The sequence below is a fragment of the Mobula birostris genome, chromosome 6 (assembly GCF_030028105.1).
Source record: "Mobula birostris isolate sMobBir1 chromosome 6, sMobBir1.hap1, whole genome shotgun sequence".
Taxonomy (NCBI): Eukaryota; Metazoa; Chordata; class Chondrichthyes; order Myliobatiformes; family Myliobatidae; genus Mobula; species Mobula birostris.
Genome location: NC_092375.1, coordinates 46991546 through 47013530, shown reverse-complemented (window position 1 = coordinate 47013530; position 21985 = coordinate 46991546). Strand labels below are relative to the sequence as shown.

The 21985-nt window shown below is 40.7% G+C and overlaps 1 protein-coding gene across 7 annotated transcripts in view; it reads right to left on the bottom strand.

Annotated features, from left to right (window-relative positions):
• The window catches only part of dcaf6 (ddb1 and cul4 associated factor 6), a 175882-nt gene that overhangs the window by 7767 nt on the left and 146130 nt on the right, over positions 1-21985 (bottom strand). For 6 of the 7 annotated variants that reach the window (XM_072260404.1, XM_072260406.1, XM_072260403.1 and 3 more), the window contains 3 exons: positions 19528-19666; positions 19275-19431; positions 3784-3872 (listed from right to left, as the gene is read on the bottom strand). In XM_072260404.1, coding sequence (XP_072116505.1) covers positions 3784-3872; positions 19275-19431; positions 19528-19666 — 385 coding nt within the window. Of the gene's footprint in view, positions 1-3783; positions 3873-6589; positions 6705-19274; positions 19432-19527; positions 19667-21985 lie in introns of those variants that run through there. The other variant, XM_072260408.1, reaches the window with a different exon arrangement.

The window sequence follows — 21985 nt, the reverse complement described above, 5'->3', positions numbered from 1 at the left end:
TTTGATAAAGCAAACAAGAACTTGGCTCATTTTCAGTCACTTTGTGAAAACTTTCAGAAATGGAAAACACTTCAAAATATGTTTGCCAGTACTTAACAACAAAACAGTGATCGTGCTTCATACATTTCAATACTTATTGCGAATTCTGGAAAACGCCATATAATTGGAAGAGAACTGATTCTGCCAGCAGTAAGGCAGGTTCTGAGTATGGTTTTGCATAAATCACCAGACCAAATAATTAAAGCGATTCTGCTCAGTGACAACTCTGTTCGAAGACGAATAGATGAAATGTCTGAGAATGTAGAAGCCACATTGTACAGCATATTTACGACAAAAGAATTTGCTTTGCAGTTGGATGAGTCAACTTTACCAGGCAATAAATTGTTACTTTTTAGTTATGCTTGTCTCATAAAAGATGAAAGCACAGTTCAAGAGTTATTTGCAAGGGGACTAGAAATATATGAAGGGGCTATCAATATTCCTCATTGTTAAGCGATTTTTCCAAGAGAAGGACATTGCACTCATCAATATTCTTGCTTGTGCAACAGATGGAGTACCAACAATGACAGGACACCATCGCAGGGATTATTACTTTCTTCGAAAAACCTAACATATTTATCATTCACCGCGTAATTCAGACAATATCTTGTCGCAAAAAACCGAAGTGGTCAGCTGGACATATCATTAAATACTGTTATCACAGCTGTAAATAAAATCAATTCCCATGCTCTCAATTCCAAACTATTTTGAAAGCTTTGTATTGAGAAAGATGAACAGTTTGAACACTTGTTGTTGCACAGAGAAGCCAAATGGTTCTGAAAAGGAAACTGCCTGAGATGCTTTTATGCACTTTTTGAAACTGTGATAAAATTCTTTGAAGACTTGAATGTTTCATTCATTAATCAACTCAAGAATATTAGGCATCACAAGGCTTATTTGAATTATTCAGAAAGTTTCATAAAATTAGTCTTCAATTGCAAGGAAATTATGTAAATCTTATCAAAGTCACATTAGTCAGCTCCACATTTCTGTCCAAGTTAAACCTATTAAGTGCAATACTAGCTGCTGCAGCCTTATTGAATTTCTCAGGCTCTCCAAGTTGGAAGAGCAAGAAAGAATCCAGTCAATGATGATATTCAAGTATACTGTGCCCACCTGGGTGAGCTACATAAAGACAGAAAGATTATAGGATCTTTTCTCGATCCAAATTCCAGATTAATTAATAAATCCATTCCTCAACACTTGTAATGAGGAATTAACATGAAAAATGGAGGAAGAACTGATCTCACTACAAAATGACGTTGAGCTGAAGCTGAGGTTTAAAATATCATATCAAAACTTTTGGTTACAGAAAAATCTCTGAAGCTATCCTGTACTATGGGAGAAGGTCAAGATGTTCTTTATCGCCTTTCCAACGTCATATTTAGTGGAGTGCAGTTTCAGTGCAATCGCCCAATTTCTTTCAAAGCAACAAAACTGACTGCAAATTACTGAACCTGGGGATCTGAGACACCTTCTCAATGACATTCAGCCTGTTGAGAAGCTGAAATCACCGCATCAAGTCCATCCATCTCAATGAAAGTTGAAAAAGCAGTGAAGTAGTGAATAGTTGGACTACTAATGTACGCCCTAAAATTGTTGATGAAAATTATTTTACTGAAATTAAATAATTTTATTTGTAGCTTTTAACAGATCTGAATTTTTCTTACAATTATTTGTCACTGTTTTGAACTTACAATCCAAATTTTCTTTCACTGTGTATCGTAAATCAAAATTCTTAGTAGTTTTTATGTAATGGCCAGAATGAGAGTGGGGGGTACTGGGAATGGAGTCTGGGGCCAAGGGGGCAGTAACCAGCAAAAGTTTGGGAACCAGTGTTCTAGAGAGATCATCTACAAAGATGGAAGTAGAATTACCTAAACATAGATTTAGGAGAAGCACAAGTGCAACATCTGATTTATATTTAGCTTTGCTCCTGGTTACCACTGTTTCCATTCTGACATCCTCTGCTAAATACAGTCCGAAATCCATGAACCTTTAGCTTCCAGAATTGATTCCAACCCAACTTACTTACTCACAAAATTAATATTGCAGAACTCTTCCAACAATTTTGATTTTATCATAATAAGGCCCAATACCTTCTATACCTAATAAAGTGACCATTGAGTATATGTTCACCGTCTCTGCTGCTGTAGCATATTCACTTCAACTTTCGACTTGTGTGATCAGAGATGCTCTTCTGCACACCACTGTCATAATGTGCTTACTGTTGCTTTTATGTCAGCTTGAACCAGTCTAGCCATTCTCCTCTGACCTCCCTCATTAACAAGTCATTTTTGCCCATAGAACTGCTACTCACTGCTTTTTTCTTTTTCACACCATTCTCTGTAAACACTACAGACTATTCTGCGTGAAAATTCCAGATCAGCAGTTGACAGACTAACCACCCCATCTAGCTCAATCATTCCACAAAGTCCCTTAGATCACATTTCTTCCCCATTCTGATGTTTGGTCTGAACAACAACTGAACCTCTTGACCACGTCTGCACACTTTTGTGCATTGAGTTTGTGACGAGAATACACATAAATTAAGATGTTTGCTGGCCTGGGCTAGCAACAGTGGCATCAGCAGTTGGTCTGCCACCTATCCTCAGGGGAGGGAGAGATAAGGAACAATGAAGCAGCATTTGGAGATGTTAATGAAGGAGCCATCAGTCTGGGTATTGTCTAGAGCGGCTCCCCCTTTGAACCCTGAACTGTTTGAAGTGATGGACAGGCGATCTGGAGATGTGTAATGAAGGGATGGGAGAGAGAGCTGTCTGGAGCGGCTCCCCCTTTGAACCCTGAACCGTTTGAAGTGATGGACAGGCGATACCCCAGCAGGGGGATAAAAAGGGACAGGTTCGCTAAGGAAACACACACACGACACCCGAGGTACCGAGACCCCGGAAGCGGTGCGCCTCTCAAGTCGGTGGGAAGTTCTTGGACGGCTGATCGGGGGATCAGCCTTAAACGCACAGGGTGGAAAGGTACGATCAGCGGGAACCCGGTGTGTGTCCACTCTCGCTTGGGTGCCGGGTTCACTGCAGAGGATCGACCGCATCTGGAGGAGGGGTCACAGTCGGTGACCTCAGGTGACATCACAAAGGACCCGCCCGAAAGCTGCTTGTGAGCAATAACGCCGGTCTGTGAGTGGAAGCCGTTCTGAATGGTCAGTCGTTCTTGTTCTCTCTCTCCCTCCCCCAACATTGTCCATCGCCATGGCAACGATTACTGTGAACTGAACTAAATTGAACTGGACTTTGTGTCACTTTGAAATTGGTCATTTACCCCTAGACAACGATAGAGCTTGATTGATCCTGTTATTTTAATTCTGCGCACATGTGTGTTTATCATTGCTGAACTGTTGCATTTATTATCCTTTCAATTACTGTGTTGCTTGTTTCTTTAATAAAACTTTCTTAGTTCTAGTAATCCAGACTCCAACTGAGTGATCCATTTCTGCTGGTTTGGCAACCCAGTTACGGGGTACGTAACAAGTTGCTGCCACATGATTTGACTAATTAGATATTTGCATTAAGGAGCAGCTGTATAGGTGGACCTAATATAGTGGCTACTGAGTGAATTTTATTTACCAATTGAAAAGATGAAATTTAATGTGTAAATTTTTGATTTTTTAAAAATGCTATAATTTATCTTTGATCAAGCTACTTACACTGTCTTTTTGAGACAACCTTTTTCCAATCAACTTACACAACAAAAATGACAGAACTTAATGCATACCTCATCTGCCAGTTTTCTGTCAAAAGCTGGTATTCCTTCCAGCGGTGTCCAAATCTTGACATCATAATCTATACCAGACGATGCCAGAACTATGTAAAACAAAAATAATACATTGCATTTCAGTACATATTTATTACATGATTAACTTATGCTGCCCTATTTGGTAACCATTACTAACTGTTGACTAAGTGTCTAGCCTCCATTTCGTGTAAAACTCCAATGGGGCTGAGGGTGGTAACAAAGGTAAATCGTGAGACAGTCATTAGCCCTCAGCCATCAGACTATTGAACCAGAGGGGATAATAACGACACTCACCTCAACACTGAACTCATTCCACAAGCTATGGACTCACTTTCAAGAACTCTACAACTCACGTTCTCGATATCCATTGCTTATTTATTTATATTATTTACCTATTTTCTTTCTTGTTTGTACTTCCACAATTTGGTGTCTTTTGTACTTTGATTGTTTGTCCATATTTGCTGTGTTCAGTTTTTCATTGATTCTAATGTGTTCCTTTGTATCTACTGTGAATGTCCGCAAGAAAATGAATCTTGGAGTAGTATACAGTGACATATGTATGTATTTTGTTAATAAATTTACTTTGAACTTCAATAAACTTGTCACAATTCACAGATGTTACTATGCAAGAAAGAAGAGTACTGCAGGGTACTGATGTGAAGCAGATTGTAACCAGCTGGTAATGAACAGCATAAAAGGGCCTTGGCCTAAAACTTTGACTTATCATTCTCCTCCATAGATGCTGCCTGACTTGCTAAATTCCTCCAGGGTTTTGTGTGTGTTGAATAGCTTATCAACGAATTATTAAGGCGGGTAATATTACTAATATTGAAATATTACAGAAAACTGTAGATCTAGATTGGAAAGACCTCCGCCTAATCAGAAAACTGTACTGGGAACAAACTGCCGCTGTAAGAATAGATGGAGAAGTGAGTCAGTTTACGAAAATCAAGAGAGGCGTTAGACAAGGGTGTGTTTTCTCCCCTGATTTATTTAACGTGTACAGTGAAACAATATTACGAAAAGTAAGAGACATCTTGGGAATCAAAGTTGGCCGTGAAAACACCAATAATTTCAGATATGGAGATGACACTGTGTTAATTGCAAGTACGGAGGAAAAACTACAAAACTTAATTGATATAATTGTTGAAGAAAGTGCAAAAATGGGTCTATCTATCAATTGCAAAAAGACAGAACGTGTGGTGATATCCAAAAAGAAGGAGAATCCTATCTGCAGGCGGAGAATAAACGGGGAAGACATAAAACAAGTACAGAACTTTTGCTACTTAGGAAGCTGGGTGACATCAGATGGCAGGTGTGACTTGGACATTAAAAGAAGAATAGGGATGGCAAAAGACACCTTTACAAGAATGAAGAGTATACTGACCAATACTAAACTAGGCATGACAACCCACCTCAGGGAACTGAAATGTTACGTTTATCCAGTTATGCTATATGGCTCAGAATGTTGGACGATATCTAGTAACATTAAGAAAGTGCACTGTTTTGTGCACTTTATGCAGTCCTGGGTAGGTCTGTAGTCTAGTGTAGTTTTGTGTAGTTTTTGTACTGTTCATGTAGCACCATGAAAAACGTTGTCTTGTTTTTACTGTGTACTGTACCAGCAGTTATAGCCAAAATGACAATAAAAAGTGACTTGACTTGACCTGACCTGACTTGAAATGAATTGTAGCAGCAGAGATGTGGTTTTTGGGGAGGATGCAAAGAATATCATGGATGAAACGAATATCTAACGAGGACTTCATGAACAGAGCAAACACAAAAAAGAGAAATAATTTATGAGATCATGAAAAGGTAACATAACTTCATTGGACATGTGATTAGGAAAGAGGAGTTAGAATGCACGGTAATTATGGGAAAGACTGACGGGAAGAAAGCAAGAGGAAGACAGACAAATGATGATGGAGACAGCAGCCAGAGAACTGGAAATGAATACCAATGAATTGATCCAGTTGACCAGAAACAGGAGTATATGGGCCATGGCAGTCAAAGCTCCAACTGGGCATGGCACCTGATGATGATGATGAATATTACTAAAGCAAATCAGTATAGTAAACACATTCCCAGAATGTATAATCAATTTGAAATTGGGTGACAAAAGATTTTTAAATTAGTGATTAGATTTGCAAAGCAACTTTGAAAAATAATCTTGCAGAGAAAATGAGAATTGAGCCATGCAGGATTCAGACTGAAAAAAACGTAAGCAGTTTGATTGATTCACCAACCAAGTGTGAAGGAGAAATTTTAACAGTGTTTTCCACGTAATAGCAATTCTCATTTCCAAACAGTTATAAATACAAAAGATCTATAATGATGAATTACAAAACTACCAACACTAGATTATTAACATTTTGGATGTTAAACCATTCTATAAGTATGTGTTCCATGTAACATGGTAACATGCTTTTATCAGCTAATAAAATCAAAGGGGACATCCATCCAGTGAAACAGGTAAGAAAATTCCAACTCCAAGAAAGAGCAGCTCAGCACTTCAAAATTGGATTAAAACTGTCATAACTTTACTTGCATGGAAAGACTGAAGTGGATGACCCAATTTACTTAGAAGTTACAGAAATTACTAGATATAGTTATGGGTATGCTAAACAAAACTTCTGTGGTGTTGTATCTACAAGGATCATGGCAATTTTAATAATGACCTGAATTCCAGAGCAGCTTTCACAGAATTTAGGTCCTTCAGGACCAAATGCTTCCCTACTTGTTAATGCAGTAGATCCTTGTGTTATTTATGCAAAGGTGGGCTTACCTTTGTACTGAAGATGGAAGTGCTGTGTTTCAATAAGACTGCCCCCAGTTCCAGCCTGTTGATATGCCAGGTGGACTGAAATGATATTCCGGTTCCCTGTCCCCAGCTGAAAATCCTATCCAGAGGAGGGAAGCATCAGTGATCAGGATGGCAGGCAGGCTGGGTATGCAACTGTACACCCAGCCCAAATATTGCTTTCGATTACTAGCATTGTGCTTCTGTTGGTGCAAAGGAGGAGGAATGATAGTCCCCTGATAAACTGTTCCCAAATGTAATGACAGGGATATTTATGGATGTATTTATTTTGACTTGCTGCTTATGTTATACAGTACATGAAGCAAAACTGCAACTGAGTTACCACTTTGATAAAATTCATTCAAAATTTTATAATTATTATTGAACATAACTTGAATATTGCATGGATTCATTGATTATTTCTTCATAATCCAGGCTCTAACAAACATCTCGTGCACAATTTTTAATCTGCATTTCGGGAACAAATAAAGATGCCAGAAAGCCAATCATTTTAGACAATTCTGCCAAATGATTTTTCCATGACATTCACTTGAAAAAAAGGGGTTTCAAAATGCAGTTGGTACCATTCTGCACCTGCTGATATTGCTAGATTTTAAGTTAAAAAAAACCCTGCAGATACTGCAAATCTGAAATAAAACTGAAGTGCTGGAAATACACTGCTGATCATGTAGCATTTGCGGAAAGAGCAATTGAGTTAATATTTCAGGTCAAATACCCTTATTATAATTTAAAAAAACCTTAGATGCAGGAAATCTAAAATAAAAACAGAAGATGGTACGAACTCGCACCCAGGCAGACAGTATTTATGGAAAAAGTTTATTAAACAACTGCAAATCTAACTTTAATTTTCTATCACACTCGACCTGCCTACATGTGTGGCCTCCTGCACTACTGCAACAAAAGTATGAAGACAGCACTTTTCACAGCACAATGCAGCTTGCAGACTCAATATCAAATTCAACAGTTTTATTTCATTTGGTTCTTATGTTTTTTTTAAAAATCAGAACTGGTTAGTTCTGGTGCAAGATCACCCATCTGTAATATTAACAATTTTTTTCCCACTACTCTCAAGACACAGCCTAATTTGCTAGATATTTTCAGCATTCTCCTTTTGGTTTTAAATCTCACAATACCCCTGACCTAGATTTCACAAGCTTTACTTCTATTTCTGTTTTCTTTCTAACTGTTCTTTCCAGGCAGCTTGATAACCAATGGAATCGCCTTGGGAACCCTGACCCCATCCTATCAGGAAACTTTCCCTTTGCCTGTCCATTTCTTTCCCACTCACTTTGCAATTGAAATTTCATATTTACCAAGTCTGATGAAAAATCTTAAGTCTGAAATTCTACCCATGTTCCTGCTCCACTCTGCTCCGCCCACTTTTATTTGCTGGACTTCAAAATACTTTGTACCCAATTGTTCTCCCAAAAATAATTTTGCCATTCTGGTTTAAACTCCTTTTCATGAGAAAATGTAGTTTTCTGAAATAAATTAACTATAATGGATAATATTTGAGCATTATACCAATGAAATTGTACTCTATTTTACATTTCTTGCCATTGAACTGACTCTCCATAACATTCTGCTTTCCCTTCTAGAAAGATTTTAAAGATTTCTTGAAAAGCCAGGTGGATATCAAGGAAATTAAAGATAAAATTTATAGTTACACAACCACTTCCACAACACTTTATAGCCAGGAAAGTACCTTTGAAGCGAGGTCACAGCTGTAACGTACAAACAGCAACTGCCAACTTGCACTCAGCAAAGTCATACATAACACGATATTGACCACATAATTTATTTTACTGATAATGGTTAAAGGATAAATATTGGTATGTACAATAGAGAAAAATAACTTTCCATTTCTACACCAAAGTGGTATTGTGGGGTCCTGTACATTGAATTTGTTGGGTAAACAATATTGTAGCATCTCACGCAAAAGACAAAACACCCAGCAGCACAACTTCCTCAGTAGTGTTGTGTCAGATGTGTTATATGCCCAACTTTTGAGTGTGAGACAAATCCTCACAGTGCTACCAACTGAGCTACAAATGACAATAGGAATCTGAGGAGTGTGATGGAGAAAAGGAAGAATAACAACAAACCACTTGGTTGTGTTTCATGTGACGACTAAACAAGGCTGTTCAGAAATTGGTAACTTCTGGAAGGGATATGTCAGGATGTGACAAAATTTAGACCCAATACACACCTGAGAAAGATTTTTCAGTTAGAAGGAGTGGAGAAGTTTAGGGAAGCACTTGCAGCTTGTAGAACCTGGTACCTGAAGATTCGTCTCATCAACATTAAGTGATGGTGAAGACAAATAGACAATGTTATAGTTTTGTTCAAAGGTAATGATTTAAGATGAAAAGCAAGCAAGGACATAAGCAGAAAGTTAGAGGGACATATAGGCCAGCAGGGGGTCATTAAGCAACATACATAAAAGTTGCTGGTGAACGCAACGGGCCAGGGAGTTTCTCTAGGAAGAGGTACATTCGACGTTTCAGGCCGAGACCCTTCGTCAGGACTAACTGAAAGAAGAACTAGTAAGAGATTTGAAAGTGGGAAGGGGAGGGGGAGATCCAAAATGATAGGAGAAGACAGGAGGGGGAGGGATGGAGCCATGAGCTGGACAGTTGATTGGCAAAAGGGATACGAGAGGATCACGGGATGGGAGGCCCAGGGAGAAAGAAAAGGGGGAGGGTTAAAGCCCAGGGGATGGGCAAGGGGTATAGTGAGAGGGACAGAGGGAGAAAAAGAATATATATATATATAAATTATAATAATAAATAAATAACGGATGGGGTACGGGGGGAGGAGGGGCATTAACGGAAGTTAGAGAAGTCAATGTTCATGCCATCAGGTTGGAGGCTACCCAGGCGGAATATAAGGTGTTGTTCCTCCAACCTGAGTGTGGCTTCATCTTGACAGTAGAGGAGACCCCGTGGATAAACATAAAAGAATGGGAATGGAATGTGAAATTAAAATGTGTGGCCACTGGGAGATCCTGCTTTCTCTGATGGACAGAGGGTAGGTGTTCAGCGAAAGTCTCCCAGTCTGAGCGGGTCTCGCCAATATATAGAAGGCCGCATCGGGAGCACCGGACACAGTATATCACCCCAGCCGACTCACAGGTGAAGTGTCACCTCACCTGGAAGTACTGTCTGAGGCCCTGAATGGTAGTGAGGGAGGAAGTGTAAGGGCATGTGTAGCACTTGTTCCGCTTACAGGGATAAGTGTCAGGAGGGAGATCGGTGGGGAGGGATGGGGGGGACGAATGGACAAGGGAGTCGCATAGGGAGCGATCCCTGCGGAAAGCAGAGAGGCGGGGAGGGAAAGAAATGCTTGGTGGTGGGATCCCACTGGAGGTTGCAGAAGTTACGGAGAATTATATGTTGGACCCAGAGGCTGGTGGGGTGGTAGGTGAGGACCAGGGGAACCCTATTCCTAGTGGGGTGGCGGGAGGATGGGGTGAGAGCAGATGTGTGTGAAATGGGAGAGATGCGTTTGAGAGCAGAGTTGATGGTGGAGGAAGGGAAGCTCCTTTCTTTAAAAAAAAGGACATCTCCTTCGTCCTGGAATGAAAAGCCTCATCCTGAGAGCAGATGCGGCGGAGACGGAGGAATTGTGAGAAGAGGATGGCATTTTTGCAAGAGACAGGGTGGGAAGAGGAATAGTCCAGATAGCTATGAGAGTCCGTAGGCTTATAGTAGACATCAGTAGATAAGCTGCCTCCAGAGATAGAGACAGAAAGATCTAGAAAGGGGAGGGAGGTGTCGGAAATGGAGCAGGTAAAGTTGAGGGCAGGGTGAAAGTTGGAGGCAAAGTTAATGAAGTCAATGAGCTCAGCATGCGTGCAGGAAGCAGCGCCAATGCAGTCGTCGATGTAGCGAAGGAAAAGTGGGGGACAGATACCAGAATAGGAACGGAACATAGATTGTTCCACAAAGCCAACAAAAAGGCAGGCATAGCTGGGACCCATACAGGTGCCCATGGCTACACCTTTAGTTTGGAGAATGACGCCACACTCAGGTTGGAGGAACAACACCTTATATTCGACCTGGGTAGCCTCCAACCTGATGGCATGAACACTGACTTCTCTAACTTCCGTTAATGCCCCTCCTCCCCCTCGTTCCCCATCCGTTATTTATTATTATAATATATATATATATATATATATATATATATATATTTAAAAACACACACACACACACACATATATATATATATACTTTTTCTCTCTCTCCTTTTTCTCCCTCTGTCCCTCTCACTATACTCCTCTGGGCTTCATCCCTCCCCCTTTCTTTCACCCTAGGCCTCCTGTCCCATGATCCTCTCATATCCTTTTGCCAATCACCTGTCCAGCTCTTGGCTCCATCCCTCCTCCTCCTGTCTTCTATCATTTCGGATCTCCCCCTCCCCCTCCCACTTTCAAATCTCTTACTAGCTCTTCTTTCAGTTAGTCCTGACGAAGGGTCTCGGCCCAAAACGTCGACTGTACCTCTTCCTAGAGATGCTGCCTGGCCCGCTGTGTTCACCAGCAACTTCTATGTGTGTTGCTTGAAATTCCAGCATCTGCAGATTTCCTCGTGTTTGGATTATTAAGCATACAAAGATTACACATTTCTGCATATGTATTATAACTATCTGTTTTCAGTGCACCTCCCAAACTAGTCTCAAGGCTGTCAACTAAACACTTAACACACATGATTAATACAAAACATGCTAATGGAAACAATGTGCCCAAAGAATGCTCTAAACAGTGGTCCCCAACCACCGGGCTGCTAGGAAACAGTATGATTTGGCGATATGAAATGCTATGAGTCAGCTGCACCTTTCCTCATTCCCTGTCACGCACTGTTGAACTTGAACACCCACCCCACCCCCCCCATTGGCCAGTCTGCAAGAATATCGTCAATATTAAACAGTCCGCGGTGCAAAAAAGGTTGGGGACCCCTGCTCTAAAACAAAATGATAGACTACAAACTCCATAGGCCAAATTCAACCCAGCATCCTGCCTTCACTATCAGCTCTCTATATTTAACATTTGCAGATATTCTATCCGTTCTTGAGATTCCCGCTACAAGTCAGATCAAATGCCTGAGGTTCATATTAGACATGCTCAATAACCAGTATTCAGAACAAATCTGAATTTGTGTTCTTCCTCTTTTCGGAATCTCACCCAAAAACACATATGGTTAAGGTAAATTGAAACAGCTTATTCCGATTTACATTAATGACCCAATTATTTTCTAGACTTAGCACAGAGACATAAAGCTAGTTAACTATGGTATACATATAGACACATCAAAACATGAAGTCTAGCACTCATTTCTGCCTTTTGCAGATAGTAGTATACAAACACAGGCTGCTTTTGAAGGTGATTGGAGCCAAGTTAGCAAATTGCCTAGGCACAGGGTTCACTACAGAGCTAATAGTAAGAGCACTGGTGATCACAGATGACTGTATGCTCGCATATAATCCTGATACTTACATACAACAATCTGCTACTTTAAGGACTCAAACAAGTTTGAATGTATCCCTATCTTCTGGTCCCTTAACTTGAACATATCTCTGGGCTTTTCACATTTCAGAACACCAGAGGAAAAAAAAGTTGAACTAGCACATTCAGAAGTCAACGACACCATAACACTACAAGTGATCGTTGTAATTATTAGCTCAAATTCTGGCACTTCTTCAACAGTAAAAAGTGGTTGAGGGGCAAAGAATAGAGCCGTAACAGAGAGACAGTGGGAGGAGTCAACTGAGTTTTCTAAAGGAGTGACATTATCTAAGAAAAGGTGCTTATATTGGAGAAGGTCCAGAAGAGGTTGACAAGAATAATTCTGGGAATGAAAGGGTTAATGTGTGAGGAGCATTTGATGGTTCTGGGCCTGTAGTTGCTGGAGTTTAGAAAAAAATGAGGGCAGATCTCATTGAAACCTCTCAAATATTTAAAGGTCTAGATAGAGTAGATGTGGAGAGGATGTTTCCTATAGCGGGGGAGTCTGGGACTTGAGGGCACATCTTCAGAAAATAGAAAGGTGTTCATTTAAAACAGATAAAGAGGAATTTCGTCAGCCAGAAGGTGGTCATTGCCACGGAGGGCAGTAGAGGCCAAGTCATTGAGCATATTTAAAGCAGAGGTTGATTTACAAAGACGGGTGTGATAAAAAGGGCCTGAAGGATCAATGGGGACCCACCACAATCTATTGCAGCTGCAACCATCTGGGAAACGGTACCGCAACATAAAAGCCAGGACCAACAGGCTCTGGGACAGCTTCTTCCACCAGGCCATCAGACTGATTAACTCATGCTGATTTGAGTGTATTTCTATGTTACATTGTCTGTTCTATTTATAATAAGTTATTATAAATTATTATAAATTACTATCATTGCACATTTAGATGGAAATGTAATGTAAAGATTTTTATTCCTCATATGTGAAGGATGTAAGAAATAAAGTCAATTCAATTCAATTCGATAGGCTCTTGATTAGTCAGGGTGTTAAAGGTTATGGGGAGAAAGCAGCAGAATAGGGTTGAGAGGGAGAATATATCAGCCAAGATGGAATGGTGGAACAGACTTGATGGGTCAAATGGCCTAATTCTGCTCCTATGTCTTATGGTCTTATGAATATGGATATCACCACTTGTTGCTCTTTACATATTTAAGGTATCAATTGATAATACATTATATATCAATCCTGAGGCATAAAAATACTTGTAACCATAACCAAATTTCTGGGTCAACAAATCTTAAGTTCTATGCAAAATTGAACAGAATACAACAGCCAGGGAGGGTGGAAGAGTGCCGTGACAAAAAAGTAGAAGGCATGTATTTTAATACTGACATAATTAAAGTTGTAAATCATTCAGAAATGAAGTCAGACAAACTAGTTGAGAACACAGTAATTGGGTCTGAAAAGAGATGGAGGTGAGTCAGGGCTGCCTTTCATAAGGATGCATGTGGAAACACATCCAATGAACAGCAGCAAGTTTAGCATCCATCACCTGTGCTACCAATTAACTGAAATGGGGAAAGAATCTCTCAAAGAAGCAAAATGAGAAATTACTGCATTAGGTTCTCATCTCACTGGATGCAGATCAAGAGCCCTATTGGCTATATTTTCAAATAGGGAGTGTTGTTTTCAATTTCCATTCTTGTTACAGAAACAATATAATATACTGTATGCATCTCTATATAAAATCAAAGTGTAAAACAGTTTTAAAGTAATAAACCACAAGACAGTAAGATAATTATGCAAGTATACCTTAAGAAACTGTGCTTATTTCACCTTGCCTTTTGTTCTTTAATTTGTCTCTCATCCCATATTCCATTTGTACCATTCAAAGCCCTTGCCTACTGTCACTGGCTGAATCAAAGGTGGTGACGAACCAGCATATAGGAGGGAGATTGAAAATATGACTGAGTGGTGCCACAATAACCTCTCACTAAATGTCAGCAAGACCAAGAAGCTGATTATTGACTTCAGGAGGAGGAAACTGGAGGTCCATCAGCCAGTCCTCATCAGGGGATCCGTGGTGAAGGTCAGAAACTTTAAACCCCTTGTGCTACATTTTTGAGAATCTATATGCGTCCAACTTGTAAGTGCCATAAGAAGAAAACATTGCAGCGCTTCTAATTCCTTTGAAGCTTGCGAAGATCCAGCATGACATCTAACACTTTGATGATGGAGAGTATATTGACTGGTTGGATCATGGCCTGCTATGGAAACATCAATGCCCTTGAATGGAAAATCCTACAAGTAGTGGATATGAACCAGTCCATCACAGACAAAACCCTCCCCACCATAGTGCACATCTACATGGAGCGCTGTCTCAAGAAAGCAGCATCCATTGAGGACCCACACCATCCAGGTCATGCTCTCTTCTCACTGTTGCATCATAAAGGCAGTACAGGTGCCTCTGAATGCATACCATCAGGGTCAGGAACAGTTATTACCCCTGAACCAGAGGAGTTAGCTTCATTCAGATTCATTCTCCATCACTGAACTGTTCCCACAACCTATGGACGCGCTTTCAGGGACTCTTCATCTCATGTTCTCAGTATTTATTGCTTACTTATTTATCTGTTTGTTTATTTCCTATAGTATTTGCACAGTTTGTTGTCTTTTGCACATTAGTTATTTGTCCATCCTGTTGGGTGCAGTTTTTCATTGATTCTATAGTGTTTCTTGGATTTAGTGTGTATACTTGCAAGAAAATGAATCTCAGGGTTGTATATGGTGACATATATGTACTTTGGTAATAAATTTACTTTGACTTTTGAGCAAGAACAAGAGGTTCCAAAGAACTTCTCTACTGTTTTGCTGAGTTGGACAGTTAAGTATTTTATAGGTGCTTAGCCACTGACACCACAGTCAATGTCTTTATCCCATGCCCATGCATGCATTTTAAATTCACTGAACAGTCAATCAAAATGGAATCTTCAAGGTGAATTCAAAGGAGACTGCAGACTCCGCTATTTAAGAAGGGGGCAAGGAAGCAAAAAGGAAATTATAGACCTGTTAGCTTGACATCGGTGGTTGGGAAATTGTTGGAGTCGGTTGTCAAGGATGAGGTTACAGAGTACCTGGAGGCATATGACAAGATAGGCAGAACTCAGCATGGATTCCTTAAAGGAAAATCCTGCCTGACAAACCTATTACAATTTTTTGAGGAAATTACCAGTAGGCTAGACAAGGGAGATGCAGTGGATGTTGTATATTTGGATTTTCAGAAGGCCTTTGACAAGGTGCCACACATGAGGCTGCTTAACAAGATAAGAGCCCACGGAATTACAGGAAAGTTACTTACGTGGATAGAGCGTTGGCTGATTGGCAGGAAACAGAGAGTGGGAATAAAGGGATCCTATTCTGGTTGGCTGCCGGTTACCAGTGGTGTTCCACAGGGATCAGTGTTGAGGCCGCTTCTTTTTACATTGTACATCAACGATTTGGATTATGGAATAGAGGGCTTTGAGGCTAAGTTTGCTGACGATACGAAGATAGGTGGAGGGGCCGGTAGTGCTGAGGAAACGGAGAGTCTGCAGAGAGACTTGGATAGATTGGAAGAATGGGCAGAGAAGTGGCAAATGAAGTACAATGTTGGAAAGTGTATGGTTATGCACTTCGGCAGAAAAAATAAACGGGCAGACTATTATTTAAATGGGGAAAGAATTCAAAGTTCTGAGATGCAACAGGACTTGGGAGTCCTCGTACAGGATTCCCTTAAAGTTAACCTCCAGGTTGAGTCGGTAGTGAAGGCGGCGAATGCAATGTTGGCATTCATTTCTAGAGGAATAGAGTATAGGAGCAGGGATGTGATGTTGTGGCTCTATAAGGCGCTGGTGAGACCTCACTTGGAGTACTGTGGGCAGTTTTGGTCTCCTTATTTAAGAAAGGATGTGCTGACGTTGGAGAGGGTACAGAGAAGATTCACTAGAATGATTCCGGGAATGAGAGGGTTAAGATATGAGGAACGTTTGTCCGCTCTTGGACTGTATTCCTTGGAGTTTAGAAGAATGAGGGGAGACCTCATAGAAACATTTCGAATGTTAAAAGGCATGGACAGAGTGGATGTGGCAAAGTTGTTTCCCATGATGGGGGAGTCTAGTACGAGAGGGCATGACTTAAGGATTGAAGGGCGCCCTTTCAGAACAGAAATGCGAAAAAATTTTTTTAGTCAGAGGGTGGTGAATCTATGGAATTTGTTGCCACGGGCAGCAGTGGAGGCCAAGTCATTGGGTGTCTTTAAGGCAGAGATTGATAGGTATCTGAGTAGCCAGGGCATCAAAGGTTATGGTGAGAAGGCGGGGCAGTGGGACTAAATAGGATAAAATGGATCAGCTCATGATAAAATGGCGGAGCAGACTCAATGGGCCGAATGGCCTACTTCTGCTCCTTTGTCTTATGGTCTAAGTTGGAGTCTGAACAACAAACAATCTGTTAGAGGAACTCACACAAAATGCTGGTGGAACACAGCAGACCAGGCCGCATCTATAGGAAGAGGTACAGTCAATGTTTTGGGCTGAGACCCTTCGCCAGGACTAACTGAAAGAAGAGCTAGTAAGAGATTTGAAAGTGAGAGGGGAGGGGGAGGGGGAGATCCAAAATGATAGCAGAAGACAGGAGGGGGAGGGATGGAACCAAGAGCAGGACAGGTGATTGGTAAGAAGATACAAGGCTGGAGAAGGGAGAGGATCATGGAACGGGAGGCCCAGGGAGAAAGAAAAGGGGAGGGGAGCATCAGAGGAAGATATAGTGAGAGGGACAGAGGGAGGAAAAAAAGAGAAAGGGGGGAAGAATTATAAATAAATAAATAAGGGATGGGGTAAGAAGAGGAGGTGGGGCATTAACGGAAGCTAGAGAAGTCAATGTTCATGCCATCAGGTTGGAGGCTACCCAGACGAAATATAAGGTGTTGTTCCTCCAACTTGAGTGTGGCTTCGTCTGGACAGTAGAGGAGTCCATGGACGGACATATCAGAATGGGAATGGGACGTGGAATTGAAATATGTGGCGGACAGAGCACAGGTGTTCAGCGAAACAGTCTCCCAGCCTGCGCCGGGTCTCGCCAATATATAGAAGGCCACACCGGGAGCACCGGATGCAGTATATCACCCCAGCCGACTCACAGGTGAAGTGTCACCTCACCTGGAAGGACTGTCTGGGGCCCTGAATGGTGGTGAGGGAAGTGTAAGGGCATGTGTAGCACTTGTTTTGCTTACAAGGATAAGTGCCAGGAGGGAGATCGGTGGGAAGGGATTGGGGGGGGGGGGGGGAAACAAATGGACAAGGGAGTCGTGTCGGGGGCAATCCCTGTGGAAAGCAGAAGGGGGGGGAGAGAAAGATGTGCTTGGTGGTGGGATCTCGTTGGAGATGGCGGAAGTTACGGAGAGTTATATGTTGGACCTGGAGGCTGGTGGGGTGGTAGGTGAGGACAAGGGGAACCCTATCCCTAGTGGGGTGGCAGGAGGATGGGGTGAGAGCAATGTGCATGAAATGGGAGAGATGCGTTTGAGAGCAGAGTTGATGGTGGAGGGAGAGAAGCCCCTTTCTTTAAAAAAGGAAGACACCTCCTTCGTCCTGGAATGAAAAGCCTCATCCTGAGAGCAGATGAGGCAGAGACGGAGGAATTGCGAGAAGGGGATGGCATTTTTGCAAGAGATAGTGTGGGAAGAGGAATAGCCCAGGTAGCTGTGAGAGTCCGTAGGATTATAGTAGACATCAGTAGATAAGCTGTCTCCAGATATAGAGACAGAAAGATCAAGAAAGGGGAGGGAGGTGTTGGAAATGGACCAGGTAAATTTGAGGGCAGGGTGAAAGTTGAAGGCAAAGTTAATGAAGTCAACGAGCTCAGCATGCGTGCAGGAAGCAGCGCCAATGCAGTCATCGATGTAGCGAAGGAAAAGTGGGGGACAGATATCAGTATAGGCTTGGAATATGGATTGTTCCACAAAGCCAACACAAAAAGGCAGGCATAGCTGGGACTCATAAGGGTGCCCATGGCTACACCTTTGGTTTAGAGGAAGTGGGAGGAGCCAAAGGAGAAATTATTGGTGAGACCCGACGCAGACTGGGAGACCGTTTCACTGAACACCTGCACTCTGTTCACTAGAGAAAGCAGGATCTCGCAGTGGCCACACATTTCAATTCCACATCCCATTTCCATTCTGATATGTCCGCTCATGTCCTCCTCTTGCCCCTCCTCCCCTTCTTACCCCATCCCTTATTTATTTATTTATTATTTTAAATTTTTTTCCCCTTTCTCTCTCTTTTTTCTCCCTCTGTCCCTCTCACTATATCTTCCTCTGATGCTCCCCTCCCCCTCTCTTTCTCCCTAGGCCTCCCGTCCCATGATCCTCTCCCTTCTCCAGCCTTGTATCTTCTTGCCAATCAACTTTCCAGCTCCTCCTGTCTTCTCCTATCATTTTGGATCTTCCCCTCCCACTTTCAAATCTCTTACTATCTCTTCGTTCAGTTAGTCCTGACGAAGGGTCTCAGCCTGAAACATCGACTGTACCTCTTCCTATAGATGCTGCCTGGCCTGCTGCGTTCACCAGCATTTTGTGTGTGTTGCTTGAATTTCCAGCATCAGCAGATTTCCTCGTGTTTATGTTAGAGGTACTCAGTGGGTTGAGCAGTATATGTGAGGAGGAAAGGAACTGCCATCAGTTCAGGTTGAAACCCTGCATCAGTAATGCTCTTTCATTTTCATTTTTCAATTAAGGGTATATGGAGAGCAGCTTTTCTGCTAACCAGTACCACAGTTCCTACATGAAGGTAGTTTTTTAAATCAGAAATCAAGGCCTCATACAATACTCTCTGGAATCTCAGGTAGAGACTAAACTCCAAATTTACAATATACACATTCACTGTCACTGCCAAGTGGAACTGGAGTTCACTGACATTAAATGTTTAACTTAAATTCACTAATCCAAGTGATGTTGATCCAGTTCAGACCATAATTTGAATAATACGAAAATAATTTGAAAATGTAATTTAGTTCTATAATTTGTTGGACACTTTACCATCTGACTTTTGCACACTCAGGTTTACCCTTCTACTACTACAGCAGAGCTGGCACCAGTTCATTATTAGTACTTCTAAAAGATATTCCTTATTTAGCAGAGAAGTGACTACTTACTTGGATCAAAAGGATGAGGCTGCAGGCAGTTCACCACATGGTTGTCAGCTTCTAATAACATCAGCAACTCAGCTGTCTGGCGATCCCAGATGAATATGTGACCACAGTCTGAGCCACTAATTACATAATAACTACCCCAGAAGTTGGCTTCTTTGATCTGAATCCAAAGACAGTCCATAATCAACATGCATTCCAACAGCAAAAATGCCTTTTTAGTATTTTTCACAAAAACAGTTTTACAAGATTTGTTTACCATTGTTCTTGAGTTACGGTGGCCTTTGTATACCATTTTTATTGTAGGTTTTCTTATGTTTTGAGTCTCTAATTCTTCCATTTCCTTCTTTTCCTTTCTCCTTCTGAACAGCTCCTGAATACGGGCAGCTGCAGTGCGTCTTATCATCATGTGTTATAATTCAATACAAAAGTTTAAAACGGGACACAAATTAGTTGTTTACTAAATGAGAACCTTAAAAGATAATTACTGTTCTTGCCATGTTTCTCTGTTATCCAAAGCAATCATGCAATTTCAAAAAGTTCTACAGTTACATCTTGCATTAAAAATAATTCTTTTAAACTGCAAAATCGTTCTAGGGTACTTTACAAATGAGATAATTAGAAAAATGGATGGATGACATATTCTTAATGGTGATGCAGATTCTTGGCTCAAGTTATGTGAGTAAGATAATCCCAAAAGGATATACTTTCTCAATGAGCAATATAATGTTTAATTTGCTACATTTACACAACAACATTGTTCAAGCTTAAAGAATCAACTGGTATAAAGCAGAATTAAACCAGTGAGTTAATGTTGTACTCCAATAGTAAGTCCATAAAATGCAATTGTTGATTATAACCTTTAAAATAACACCTTACTCAGAACTTACAAATAAAGTTACAATAAAGAACAGTATTTAATAGCCTCTGTATCTTTAGATAATATGGCTAAAATACAGCTTGAAATCTGATAATGAAAGTTCACAAATACATCAGAGCTGACTGCAGGAGTACTTTAGTTAGCTATTCTCTGTTCAGTTTCCCTTTGCTCAGCTTCTATCAAAAAAGAACTACTGAAAATTTCCTGTTTTGAAAGAACCCTCTTCAGATTGGTTCTGAAAAAGATGATATAGTATGTATTAATTCAGAGTACTTGAAATGTGACTTATAACTTGCATTGTAAGGGCAGATGGAAATCGGAGGCAACATGACAAATGCTTGTTATACATAATCCAGATTTCCTTCTTGGTAGTCAAAGTAAGTATTTTAATATAAGTAAAAGCAGAAGTAATGGGTGGGGGTGGTGATAGAGAACAAGTTAATTTTAACCGTCATTCAAAACTGGGGTCCCATTTATTTCAATGGGAATTCTGGCCTGGAAATGAGAAGCAATTTAAAACATTTAGTTGTTAATTGTTTCTTAATCTTTCAATGTGTTATTCATTAATTTTATTACAGCGTTAATTGTTACAACTCATTTACATCTGTTATGATTTTAAAATGTCTTTCAACATGATTATAGTTTTGGATTTGATGAGAGACAGTTTCTTGAGGTGCTTCATAAGAGTGACTCAGTATATATATCCTGCTCAAGTTGACTTGTTGCAGGGGCTTCATATTGCCTTGTGAATGCAATGGGTCACCTTTAATGCAAGTCTGTCTCTAATCTAGGTAATGGTAAGTGGGTGGGTCTGTGGATAGCAAGTCTGGCCAGAGAGCCAAATCCAGCTTGATTTGTAGCATGCTACACACTGCCTATCTTGGAGGCAAAGTACAGTGCACTGACACACTATAATGTCCAGGATGAACTTTCAGGTGCATGTGTATTTTGTCCCATCATTTAGTAAGGAGTAGCATGTTAATTGGAGGATTGTGGAAATGGGTAGTCAGTGATCATGAGGTGAGCCTCCAATATACTAACCCAGCATGTGATTTGGATTGATGAAGGCAGAGGAATTAAATGCTGCCACAAGCACAATAGATTTGTTGGGCTTAGAGATAACGAATGCATGGATGTGTACTTGAGCTGCAGATGGACAAAATCTGGCAAAGTTATGGAAGTAGAAATAGGGATCTTATGACAAAGTTACAGTGCCAAACCACCAATCAAGGTCAAATAAGATGGCACAGTTATGATCAGATATAATAGTTTCAAATTGAAGGGACTGTATTCAGAACCAAGGTTAGGGAAATTGAAGTGGACAGTTTTAGTTTTTCCAAAGTTTAACTGTAAGATATCATCCAAGTACTGGAGATGTCTTATGAACCATTGCTGTGGCATGGATGGAAATTTCACCCAAATTACTCAAATGTGAAGTTGTAAACACAGAAGGGACTTGTTAATAGACACAATTAATCATACTGGTACCAAAATGGGAAATAAAATTATACATTGCATTAAATTCAGCAACTTTGAGAGTATACAGTCCTGGGTTCAAGTTCCTCAGAAGCATGTATACAATTTGATACAACATACAAGGGCCAATAGAAAGCCTACCCTCTTTTTCTCTTGTTGCCAGAGAAAAGCTGTTCTTTGTGAAGCCTAGGGTCGTCAACAAATTTCAGTGAAATGCAACACCACGTTCACAGTATGACCAAAACAATAGAAAAATGTCCAGCCTACATTCTAACACTTGCACTTTATTTACTGAATAATCTTTCTATTCCTAGTACTACATCTATTATGTAACCCTTAGGTTCGGTCAGCACATGTTTGT